Below are 13,437 nucleotides of genomic sequence, written 5' to 3' on the forward strand. Positions count from 1 at the left end.
GGCTCCAAGAGGAAGATGGTAGGATGTACGACCATCACGGAGATCAACGAAGCAACCGGCGAGCCACTAGCCCCTGATAAAATTAAGACGACATTTGTAAATCAATTGGGATATCTTGTTAGGGAAAGCGTCCCCATAAAGTACAAGTTTTGGAAGAGAAATAAAGTCTCTGGTCGACCTGAAGATATCGTGCCAGATTCAGAGAAAGATTTGTTATGGAAAGATGTATCGTTGCACTTCAACTTTCCCCCAGGCAAAACTGACAAAGTAAAGGGATGGGCATTTAAGAAGATGACAATTCAATTCGGCTCGTTCAAGAAAAAATTGGTGGCAAACTTTGTCAACAAAGGCCTCACACCAAATTTTGATAAAGTCTGGAAGAAGCAACGAGAGTGGTGGAATGAATTTGTGAACTACAAGCACAGTGCTGACAGTGTGGCAGCCTCGATTCAAGGCAAAACGAATGCTAGCAAAAAGACAAACTTTCATACACTTGGGCCTGGAGGTTATAAGGTTGCTATTCCGAAATGGGAAAAAATGGAAAATAATTTAATTACAAAAGGAATCGTACCGCAAACCTTGAGTTGGCCCAAACGAGCAAGGTATTACTTCTATGCCCATGGAGGCACACTAGACCCCGACACTGTAATGTTTGTGACTAGCGACGTACTAAGAGAGGCTGCCCAAAGACTCGACGACGCAATGAGGTGTACGGAAGAAGGAACCTTCCAGCCCAATAGAGAGAAAGACGAGCTAACTTACACTCTTGGGAATGCGGAACACACTGGACGGACCCGAGGCGTGGGCGTAGTTCCATGGAAATATGGCTTTTCCGGATATCTCGAAACCTACCAAAGCCGATGCAGAAGCAAGGCAGTAGTGGCAGAGAAGATCCGTAGCCTAAAAAACCGGATAATGTCACTTGAGGCAACAGTTGTGCAACGCTCGGACCAACCAGTTGCCAATGTGGAAATCAGCCCCCCCTCTCAGCGTCGTAGCAGTGTTGCTTCCACGGAGCACCCTAATTTGGGTGCCGACAGGCCGAGGGACCCCATTGACGACATCACCGTTAGGACCCAATGTGAGCTTCTGATTTTTTATGGGAAAAACCTCAAAGTTTGTGCTGAGGGTTATGCGGAAGTCCAAGAAGAAGGCGGGACAATACATTGCCAGCCGATTCCTGAAGGATTTGCCAGAGTCTTTGTTGACCGAATTACTGAAGAACGCTGGAAAGACATGGACCTCCCGATCCCTATAGGTCCTGAAGAAACAGAACTACACAACATGTCGTACACACATGGATTGCTTGGCCAAAGCGCGACATAAGATTGGTGCAAGCAGCCACAGATTCCGCTCGGTGCTCAAGGCAAAGATCACCAATGCCAGCTGACAGGAATCCTAGTGTTGGTCCACCTTCTCCACCGCCTGCAAGGGACCCCAGCATGGATCCGCCATCACCAGCCGCACAAAGCGAGCCCAGTCCGGCATCACCAGCCACACAACAGAATCAGAGTCAGCGGCAGAGGGCATACACGGTACCTTCGGTCCAGCCTTCTCATAAGCGGCAAAGAAAGAAGAAAGTGAAGGCTCCAGAAGAGGAAGAGGCAGAAGAATCATTTCAAACCTTCTTGCTTAAGCACAAGCTACAGAGGGAGGCTGCGAACAAGAAGCCAGAAATAGATCCGGTTGTAAAGGCACAGTTCATTAAACAATTCATTAAAGATCCCACCAAGGAGAAAGAAAGGGAATCGGATTATGATCGGCAGATCAGAAAGTGCTACAGCAACCCCAAGAATCGGCAGATTAATGCAAAGACCGTTCCCCAGCTCGGAGAGCAGTCCAAACAATCGATCCCTCCGTTGATAGTGCCGCATGAAGAATGTCCCAATGAATCAAGAGATCTGTTGACCATGGCTGGGATGATATTGCAAACTGATCTAATAAGGGCTCAATTGCTTGGGGAGGCCCTACAGAATGCCCGCGGCAAGAAAAAGTTTGTACTTGGTGAACCTTTGATATGGCCAGAGTTGCTAAGTTTCCTTCCAACGAGAATGGCCGAGTTACACAAATGGTATGCCGTGCAATCTAAAGCTAAAGGATTAGAGATGTTCCCAGCTCGGATTAAAGATGAGCATTTCTGGCGGGGGGCAGATGATGTATATGTCGAGTTTGTAGCACTTTACGATTTATACCATCAAGATGCCCTTCACAAGTGCCTCATGAGTGTGTGGTGCATGTAAGTATTTTCTCTCGTTTCATTATTTTAGCCTTGTGTGTTGACTGATCCCCGCTTTTGTTGTTTCCCGTAGGTCAAAAATTCAAATTTGCCGAAAGAAGAACTTCCATAACGTCGGCTTCTTGGACCCCGATGTTATACACGAGGAATCGGTAGCGCACAAGCCTGAAGAGGTAGTCGATGTTATATATAGGGGATTGTGTAAGAATAGCATGTGTCCCTTCATTCTCTTGCCATACAATCATCAGTGAGTCGTCCTTCGTTAGCCTCTTTTTCAATCCCTTCATATTAATAATACTAATTAATAACTATTATAATCAACATTAATTGGTTATATGTATGTATATGCACAGCTTCCATTGGATATTGGTTTGTATTATGATTGAGGAGCTCAAGGTCTGTGTGTTTGACTCGTTAAGGCAAGATAAATCAAAGTACCAAGACCTCATCGACCTGATAAATATTGCATGGAGTCGCTACCTCCGCAAACACATAGGCTTGAAAGGTGAAATCGAGCCTCTTCGTTGGCTGACTGAATTTTCGGTATGAATATATTCTCGCTACTAGTGTCATTTGTAATAAACATCAGGAAAATTCTATATCGTAACCCATATTTTCCCATAGTGTTTGAGATAGGAGCAAGAAAATAACTTATGTGGATACTACGTATGTGAGTGGATCGACATGTATGCAAGTGAAAAAGGGCAAATGACACCGGAGACGTTTAATGTACGTGAGCACAATCATATCTGCTCATTATTTTAATTTCATTATTTTTCATTCTCATATTTTTATTTGAAAATGTGACAGCGTTTGAGGATGAAAGAAGAACTCATTGAAATGGCTCGGGTCAGGGCAATTCAAGAAGCTATGTGCGGATTCCTGCTCGATGAAGTTATAAATCCTAAGGGCGAATTTCATGGCGATCTCCGTACAAACGTCGCCAAAGAAGATCCGACGACGAGAAAGCTGATACCTTACTATAGTTGTTGCTTAATAATTTATAATATCTCAAGTACTTTTGAACTCCTAAGTGTTCCATATATAAACTCTATATGTATATACATATATTATATATATAATATTATATTAGTGTGATGCGATCCTAATATTAGTGTGCAATAAGTTAATAATACGGTCCTAATATTAGTAAGCAATATGGTACTAATACGGTCCTAATATTAGTCTGCAATACGATCCTAATACGATACACATACACATAGCAATATGTATAAAAACAAAAAGAAAAAAAAGAGAAAAACATTTAGTGCCAGCTAGTAATATCAGCCGGCACTAGAGTGACTGAGACCGCTCGTGGCCACGCACATTAGTGCCGGTCAGAGTAGCCGGCGCTAACGTGTTGTCACGTTCGTGCCGGCCATTTAATACCGGTCACAGAAACTAGCTCTAACACGTCCTATGATTGACAGTAATAAGTCTTTCTCCTGTGCCAAGTGCCCAAGTCCGCCCGCTACCAGTCTCTGATATGATCGCTCGAGTCGCCGAGCATGCCGAGGACACGCATGCCACCCGCGACCGCTCACTACCGCGTGCGCGTAGGAACCAGGCTGCTGAGTGCCAACTCCAAACAATCTCCTGCTTGATGCGGAGGCTGCCAAACCAAACGAAAACGAGCATGATCCCTGGTGTGGACGTGTGGTGTCTGGAGGAAGACACGGTCCAACGGGGACGGCAACCGCGTGAACCCTCGATGTCCGTCGCGCCGGCACGTGGTGAGTGCCCACACGCTTCGGCGGGGCCTCGTCTCGTCAGGGGAAAAAATAGACTTATTGGAGACGCAACGCGGGTAGCTCGCTTCGCTTGCGTGTAAGGATAAGGGTTAAGATTTATTCTGCATGTTGAATAAATTACACCTGCTGAATAATTTTTTTGCTTTTGTTCACGCTTCGCGCAAAAAAATCGATTCGGAATTAACTAGCTTTCCGCGACCGGCTATTTAAACTGGTTCAATTCCCACTCAGATTTCACACTTCAGTCTCGTACCAAAGAATACTGTGCCGCGTTGCTACAGTAGCACATCGCTACAGTGACCCGGAAAGTGGTCCGGCCCATTTGTCTCATGGGCCGTTCTATTACAATCACCCACCCTTTAGGATTCGACGTTATCGAACCAGCTTATCCATACGAGACAAAGATTAGGATCTCCTCTTTTGGCCACGACTGTATGTTCTAGTGCCAACCAACACATGTACACGTATGTGCGTCCTGTGCTAATGGTGCATCCCGATACCCGTGCACTGACCCGCACACGCCCATGTACATGTTGGGCCTGTGACCCACACCTACCCGTGAAACCGCGAGAGTTGACTCTAATACCACTGTAACAACCCGGTTCGGAATAACGGCTAAGATCCACTCTGCATGTTAAGTAAACTACACCTGCTAAATAATTCTGTTATGCTTTCGTCCTCGCTTTACGCAAAAAGATCGATCCGGAGATCCGGAGTTGCCTAACTTCCCGCAACAGGCTATTTAAACAAATTTCAGTCGGGGACTAAATGAAAATGCTGTGCCGCGTCGCTACTGTAGCGCGTCGCTACAGTAACACTGTGCTACAGTGTTCCCGGAAAGTGGTCCGGCCCATCTGGCCCATGGGCCGTTCTGTTACATTGCGCAAATTGACTTGCTCCGAACACCGAACCCCGCCTGCCCTGTTTTCAAACGCCTTTTGACTTCGTACGTGGATCCCATTCCTTTGGACTCGCGCGGCGTACGTGTCAACACGCACGTGCCGGAGCAGCCATAGCTTAGCAGGTTGAGACGGCAGGAGGTAAGTTGCGTGGAGGAATTTATTTAGGAGCGGGTTAACCCGCGCGATGGGTTGCGCTCTAGAAGAGCGTGTAACCCACCGTCGTGCCCTTCTTCGGCTCCAGCAGCCTCAGCCACCGCCCACCACCACCCCACATGCTAACCGTTCTCATTCCTCACCCCCGTCGCTCACCAGCGATCTCCCACCGTCTAGCAATCCTGAATTCTAATTAGGTGAAAGTCAAAAGCAAATTACCCATAAAAATTTCAAAAGCAAATTATATTTAAGTAAAACCGCTGCGCCACTTTGACTCGGCTTGCGTTTCACGTCGCGCCTTTTGCCGATGATGTCTGGCTATGCAGACAGATTAAAACCTGTCATCATTGAAGGGCGTCAGCTCGTCTGACCTTTAAAACCTGCTCGAATTTCTGCCTGGCCGTGGCCGGCAAGCCCCAATCCTGGCCTGCTGCCGTGTCGTGCAGCCGTGCAGTGCGACACCTCCCCCACTAGTGACTTTAAGAAAAAAAAACAAATCCTTCTGGTTTTACTGTGACTTTTGATTAGCGTGACGGTCACGACGGAATTCCCCCGTCTTGAGCCGAGATCCCTCTTTAATGATGGCCCGGATAAACACCGAGATATTTCCGCACCCAGCACAGCAGCATGCCGCCCGCTAGGTTGCTGTCCGAAAACGTGACGGAATCGGCCGCGCATCGCATCCTGTCCTCGTCCCGTACACCCAGGTTAGTGCCGGCGAGCCCTGGCCGTTCCGTCCCGAGGGCAGCGTGCTGGCCGCGTCGCGGGGGGCAGCCGGGCCCCGGCGGGGCACGGCGCCGGTGTCGGAAAGGCACGGCCGCGTGCGCCACAGGAAAGCACCAGGAGGAGGAGGCCAAGGCAGGAGCGGAGATACTTTGCGGGGAAGCCGATGGGCGGGGGAAAGCGACGTGACGGGCTGGGCTCGATTTGAACAGTAGCGGGGGCGTGCAAGTTGCATCCAGCGACAGCGGTTGGGAGGGGAGGGATTGAAGGGAAGGTTCCCGTCGCCTGGCTCGCTCGGCATGTGAATTCCGCGGTGCCCCACTTGGCCGGCCGGCGATAGACTAATGCCAGCGACGGCATAGTATAATCCACGCGAGGGGGGTGTGGTGGTGGACGTGGTGGTGGCGTGGTGCCCGCTCCAAAAGATAATGGCGCGTACGCGGTTTTGGGGGCACGTTTTCGTGGTGCCCGTTTGGACCACTTTTGAAATTTTCTCCAGCAATAAACTACTACTGATTTGAGGCTGTGGTTGGATGGAGTTTCGTGTGGGATTTTCCTCTTCCTGTTTCATGCTTCACTCTTGTTTCTTGAGCTCATAGTTTTTTTTAGGAAAAAAAGAAGTAGGGCCCGATTTCTACAGGGGAAAAAATACAGATTGGAAGGCACAAATTGACGAATTGTTCAATCTCCATCTTTCTATCGAATGTTACAAGAGCAAAGCACTCTTGTTAAAGAAGAGGTAAAAAAAGAATACATCTCTACAATTCTCCGTCTCTGTAAGAGCATGAGCAAATGCTCCGGCTCCGTTCGATCAAATCCAGTCCGATTCCAACCCCAGGAACCCGCCCAATTAAATCACTACTAGTGCTAACCAATCCCCCAGCATGTGCAACCCGGCGAGCTCCGAATCACAGCGCGATGGCGAGGCGGTCGGCGTCCGCGCTCCCGAGCCCGAGCCAGGCAGCCGGCTTCTTCTTCTCGGCCTCCTCCGCCGGGGACGGGCGGGTGTAGGGCGCGCGCTCGACGAGGCGGTCCTTGCGCTTGGCGAGGAACCGCTGCAGCGACGCCTTCCTGGCGATGGGCATGTCGTCGCGCGGGGCCGGGGCCGGGGCCGCCGCCCGCTCGGTGCCGGCGGCCAGGCGCATGACCTCGGCCGCCTTCTCCGCCGGGAAGTCCTCGAACACGACCACCCGCCCGCCGTAGAAGATGGTGAGCGGCGCCGCAGTGGACGCGGACGCGGGCCCGGCCGCCTCCTCCCCCCTAGCGGCGGCGGTTGGCTCCTGCTCGGCGCCGACGTCCGCGCCGGGCATGAGGCTCAGCGTCGTCGCCGGTGCGCGCGGGCCCGGGGCAGGGGCGGCCGCCATCATCTGCTCCGCCTTCACGTACTGGCTGAGCACGCCGCAGGCCAGCGCGAACCTCCGGCTCTTGCCCTCCGCTGCAGCCATGGCCATGTTAATCGAACTTGCTTCTCCTCTTCCTCTCCTTGTCCTGGCTTCTCTTCGCTTCCTCTTCCTCTTCTCTCGGATGCGCCTGCCGCTTGTGCTGCTTGCTCGATGGTGCTGTGTGGAGTTGACGTGGGGCGCGGGGAGCCTTGTTTTATAGGAGTCGGGGGGCAACGGGCTTGATGGATGGAGGGGAGGAGACGTGAGGCGCGGTGGTGGTGCTGGGCACGAAGAACACGTGATTCTTGTGGGCTGGGGCGGAGCCGGAGCAGGTGTGGTGGGACGGTCGCTGGGAGCTGGCGGGATGGAGACGTGCGGAAGGGGAATTGCCTACTGGTGTATGGTTGGCCCGCTGGGGGAAGAGGTGCGGCGGTGCGGCCCCTTTTGGTCTTGTCGACCATCTCTCTCGGCTAGCTGCCTCCAGTTGGTAGCTTCACGCGGAGCAAAATAAGAAAAAACGTGGTTGGAAGTTTGGTACTTATCTCTTGTTTACTTATCATCGGCAATCTCGTACGAGTCCGTTGATTAGACTGTTTTAGATTAGATTGGATCAGTATGATATACTAATAAATAAATTAAATATTTAGTACTATGACAAAATAAATTATTTTAAATAATTGTTCTTTAAACATGTGACACGTGCATCTCCACTAGTACTTGGAAAAACGAAAAGATATCCGACTCGTGTGAATTCCGCATCAATTTCAACTGCAAAATATTCCAATCTTACAACAAGAAGGATAGATCCGATCCGCGAAAGTATGGCTGGGTGCTTTTCACTTACAGATGGATGTACTCGAGCAGAGCAGCCAAGGGATGCTCGCAGCTCGCTCAACAGGTGCTCTCTTCTCTGGTGTGCTTGGGCTGCTGCAGAAATGGAAGGCGTAATCGGGCGTGTTTGGATCCAAGAGTTAGAGTTATTTTTAATTTAAAATAGTTTAAAATAGTCCAAAATTCTCAAATATGAGGACTAATTCTTGGTTATTTGCAAATAGCCTACTTTAAAAAACTATCCCATCCAAATGATAATTATTTGGACTATTTCAGGTGGAGCCCACCATAGCAAAAGAGGTAATAGAGCTCCAATGATTAGAAAAAGATGCTTTAAAGGCTAAATATCTCTTAGATCCAAACATGTCAAGAGCTATTTTATTGAAGGACTATTTGCTTGAACTAATTAGCTATAACTCAAATAGTTCTAGCCCTTGATCCAAACACGACCATATCGTTGGTTACTACTAGCGTGCTGCTAATGGGGTAGTAGTGTTGGGTCACGCTACGGTTCCAGTAAGGAGTTGAGCCCGTGACCCACCGTGCCAACCAATGCCCACGGCATTTTCGACGTGCGCTCTAGTCATTGGATTTGGATCACGAGGTTGGTCATGGTTGGCACTCTGCTCGCTGGCTCACTCCAGCGGTGGCGTGAGTCCCGTTTCTTCCGGTATCTTCTTTTCTCCCCTCCTCTTGCACCACCACCGTTCTGCCTTTTATCATTCTTGTCCTCACGCTCTGAATAATCATCCATCTGCCCGACTGCCCGTTGAGAAGGAGAGGATCTATTATCTAATTATTTGGCCAACAAACGGAGCCTCCACGTTCGCTCTTAACGTCTATAAATTTTCACGTTAATCGGAGAAAAATAAAAATTACACACCATTGCCATTATAATAAAATTAACCTAAAATACCCCTATACCTAATTAAAAATTACCCACCAATGTCATTATGAAATTAAATGTAAAATACCATTTAGCTATGTTTAGTTACAAACATATTCTATTAATGAAAACTAACGCTAACAACCATCAATCAAAATAAAACAAAAATAAGAATATATTTATACATAATATTATTAAAACTCAACAATCAAATTGTTATTATAGATAGACCATATTTGAATTGTTTTAACCAATAATAAGATATAATTTACAATAATGAATATGTTGTATATATATAGTAAAAAAATAGTATAATCTTTAAGTAAGGATATAACGACATATAAATTTTTTAATTTTCAATACTAGCCGCGCAAATGTGCGGGCTATACGCCTAGCTATGGAATAACCGGAGGCAGGCCTGCAACGCACCTGCGTGCTACAGTACAATCACCAAATAAACACATTCGCATGCTACTCCGTCCGTCCGTATATCATCACAGCAGAAATCGCGCTGAAAAGGAACGGAAACCGTACGGCCTCCGCACCTTTTGGGCGGCCGCCCTGCAAATGCGTGCACGCCCCCCGCTCATGGTTCACGAGAAAGATCTCCGGCCGGGGTCGTCACGCCCATACCACCCCAACCATTATTCCCCCTCCCACTCTCTAGAAAACGATTTTTCCGGCACGCGGCGGCGTATGGTGGGATCACGAGGCGAGATCGATTAGATTAGGCCAAATATATATATATATATATATATATATATATATATACGGCTAGCTAGTCCTGTGGTGGTGGACCATATAATAGCAGGGTCATGTGCGGGAACGGAGCACGTTTTGTGGGCGACGGGGAGCGGGGACAGCGACGTGAACGCACCCCGTCCACCTGTCGCGCGCTCGCTCGGAGGGGGAGCCAGGCAGCCACGGTGGAACAACAAGTAACCACCCCCTGGCCCCTGGGAGCGGACGGAAGGGAGGAAGATGCCGCGCGGGGTCCGCACCGTGCGCCAGAAATTCAATTCGGTCACATGCGCGGCAACGTGCTGGGATAAAGATGGATGGCATCGGGGAGGGTCGGATGGATGGATAAACAATCGGGCCACCTGTTAAACGGAGAACAACAATAAATGGAAGAATCAAAAGCACAACAGAGGAATAGGCAGGCTTCGCTTTCTTTCTTGCACAGGATGATATACGACTTGACGAGCGGGCCGGGGTGGATCAGCTGGTTCAGCTGGTTCTTAATTCAGATCGTGCGAGCGAGTCGTTTGTGATTGAAATCTCTCTGTCTTTGCTAAAATTTTCTTTCGTAGAAAAATATAATGATTCAGCCGCAGCCGCCTGCTACTCCTCCAGTGTTGTTGACATTTCCGCGATGATTCTTGGTGCTGCGGTGCGAGAATTTAAATATTCAAAGTAAACGGGAGCTGGAGTCATATATGTTTGCCAGTCGTATATAATGTTAATTTTAGGAACAGAGTAGTACGGAGTACATCTGTAACCAAAAAAAAATCATCTCAGAACTATTTGCGCCGTGGAGGAAGCAGTACTCCCACCATTTATCTCGCTTAGCAAGACGTCCCTCTCCTTATCGCTCCATCGGTACTCCACCGTTGACGCCACCACTTCCCACTTCCAAAGCCCCTCGTTTTGGATGTGTCCATGCTTCAACAACGCAACATTCTTGAGCGCCTTGCATGCATTCGTGAGGAACCTCACAAAGTGAACTTGCGCCCCTGTCCCCTGAAAGCCAAGGATCACCACCTCCCTTAGCACATGGTGCTTGAAGCACGAAGGCGGCTCAGGGATTGCTGGACCGAACATCGTTTCCCAGGAGTTGTGATCGGCAACATGAACATTTAGGGTGTCGAGGTGAGGTGCGGCCTCCAAGAGACGGCATGTCCACGCCATGTCCCAAGAACGAGGCATGTCAACAAGGACCAGCCGCCTCAGACTACCCAACGGCATGCGAAGGTCTGGCACGATCCACATCTCTGGGCCCGTGAACCGCACCACAAATGTCTCCAAATTTGAGAAACGGCTCGAGAAGTTGAGACGGGAGCACTCATTTCGTGGGCCGAAAAAGGCAGCGTACCCCGGACCTGGTCCTACGTTGGGATCGTCGTAGAAGCTGAGGTTCAAGTGGCTGAGGCGTGGCAGAGAGCCGATCATAAACTCCACTGGAGCACCCGACCAAGCTAACCTCTGAAGCTTGGGTAGAGAACCAAGCGTGACCACGTTGAATCTACAAGCGTCGATGACAAGCTCTGTGATCCGTGAGTTAGGCGCGTCGATGGATACCTTCCCCCGGAATAGGCAAGACTTAAGGTGCAGCACCTCTAGCATGGGGCACGCCCGGATGACGCGCTGATAGAGGCGCGACGACTTGGGCAAGCCTTCCAAGACAAGCACGGCGAGCGAGCTGAATGCCGGCGGTGCGCGCAAACGGCTGCTGCCGTCGCGGGCGGCGAGCGGCACGTAGTTGATCAGGCGTAGTCTCTTGAGGCTGCCGAAGGACTTGGATTCCTCCAAGAATTGGTGGGGAAATCTGTAGGGAACAATGCTATTGCATGGGGTCGGCTTGACGACGAGGATCTCCAGGTCTTGGATTCCCCAGTCACTAATGGCCTTGCCGATTAGGCGACTGAACGGGCCAGAGTTGTGCGTGGGGAACAGCTCCAGAATTACAGTTTGGGCTCTCCGGCTGGTGTCCGCGTCCAAGAAGCTGCTCACGGAGCTGGCCAAGGATCGCATGGCCTGGCGCTCGTACCGGCCGATGAACTCGTCCAGCTTTCTGACCAGGGAAGCGCGCTTCCCGCGGTCCAGGGCGTCGAGGCGGCGCCTGATGTGCGCGTGGTAACGCTCCGGGAGGACATCGCTGACCCTGAACTCGAGCACGGGGAGCTCGCGCGGGATGCGCGCCCAGCGTTTGGAGAGCGCGGCGGTGGCGAGCGCCGCGCGGGTGTCGAGGCGGCGGATGATGAGGTGGAGCACGTCGTCGGGGAGCGCGCTGAGGCGGTCCTCGCCGCCCGCGGCGCAGAGGCGGATGTGCGCCTCGCGGCGCGCGACCCAGTGGTCGTACGCGGACAGCGTTGCGTCGGCCATTGGCCATATCACGATCCGTCGGTCCAACTGATGCCGTTCGACCAGTGGAGGGTGGCAAACGGGTGTAAACATATATATAGTACATGCAACCGGCCAACCGTACGTCGATGAAGAAGAGAACCAGTTAGAGTCAGAGTCGGGGGCGGTCGGGGTTCGAGTCGGAGTTCCTTCGTTCGGAAGCGGCAGATTTGTCACACCTGGTTTACGAAGAAAATCGAATGCATTTTCATATGTGCGACAGGATCAATTTACACATATACGATAGACAATAAAGCGGATATCATAACAATGTCATAACGAAAGAGAGTATTAAAGACTATTACATAATCAAATGTCTTAAACTTAAGCGAATAAATAGCGTCTCAGAGTAACAGCGGAATCCTCTAGCACAGGCAGTCGACTAGGAGACATACGCCTAGAAATCTTCGAAGTCTTCTGGGTACTCCGGGCAGTCGTTATGTTGGTCTGAACAATATTATGCAAAGGTGAGTACACTTATGGTTGGTACTCAACAAGTGGCAAGAAAACAGCTATATATTACATGCAAGGCTGAAACAAGGAATAACTGACATGGTTTAACTGCGATAAGCACTTTTAATTAATCAAGTTTTATTAAGCAAACATTATCTACATGTAAGTTTATACCATTAATCCCCAGAATAAGCATATAAAGTAACCATAAAAAATCATAAGTAATCATCTCCAACATAAATAAAGCATCAATTTAGATCATCTTCAAGTTCAATTATCATGTGAGGGTCCAAGCCGTTCTTTACCGTGAGCACGGCTAACCGGTTAGTTTTAACTCTGCAGAGGTTGTACACTTTCACCACAATTCGCGTAAAAGTCCCGAAGAACTTTGAACCCAACCACGCATGTGTTGATCAGACACAATACCACACTTTCGAGGTATGGTTGCATAGGGACGCTATGAGGCCTTTCCAAAGAATCCCTATATGTAAGTGTTGGTCCCAACAATTGCAGTCCCTCAGAAGACGCCGCTTCCTTCACCTGCTCCACGACACAAGCCCAAACACCACCAAACTAGCCACCCCAACACCACATATAGTTCATCTAGTTACTTAGCCAAGACCAGAGCCATGTAGTATTGTGGTTGTACGGTTTTCTTGGGTGGTTCTCCTTGTTCCAATTAATCGTATGATCTTGCTTAACAACGTTAACCATAGAACATGAAGTAACATGTGTAGCATTTGTTTCAAGTATCACTAACCATGATCTATGTATAAGCAACTAGCAATACTACACATCTTAATTAAAGTACCCGGGTTGATCAAGGTATGGATAAAACAATCTAGGTAAAATCCTTACTTGGGTTCCCATCATATTATAGACACATGCATGCAATGAAGTAAATGTGAATAACTTGTGATTTATTTGGGGACAAAGTATGATCAAGGGGCCACTTGACTTCCTCGAAACGCTACTGCTGATCGGCGTCTTCAAAGTC

At 49.3% G+C, this 13,437-nt stretch overlaps 1 protein-coding gene across 1 annotated transcript; it reads right to left on the reverse strand.

Annotated features, from left to right (window-relative positions):
- Positions 1–6,424: 6,424 nt before the first annotated feature.
- On the reverse strand, positions 6,425–7,353 carry LOC120692245 (protein TIFY 11b-like). Its single transcript, XM_039975508.1, has one exon. It carries the CDS (start codon positions 7,214–7,216, stop codon positions 6,674–6,676), a length of 543 nt encoding a protein of 180 aa, XP_039831442.1. The 5' UTR covers positions 7,217–7,353; the 3' UTR covers positions 6,425–6,673.
- Positions 7,354–13,437: the final 6,084 nt, after the last annotated feature.

Source organism: Panicum virgatum, chromosome 9N, assembly GCF_016808335.1.
Source record: "Panicum virgatum strain AP13 chromosome 9N, P.virgatum_v5, whole genome shotgun sequence".
Classification (NCBI taxonomy): Eukaryota; Viridiplantae; Streptophyta; class Magnoliopsida; order Poales; family Poaceae; genus Panicum; species Panicum virgatum.

Bases quoted from the DNA above. Each gene is read 5' to 3' on its own strand.
- LOC120692245 (XM_039975508.1), bottom strand. From the start codon at position 7,216: ATGGCCATGGCTGCAGCGGAGGGCAAGAGCCGGAGGTTCGCGCTGGCC.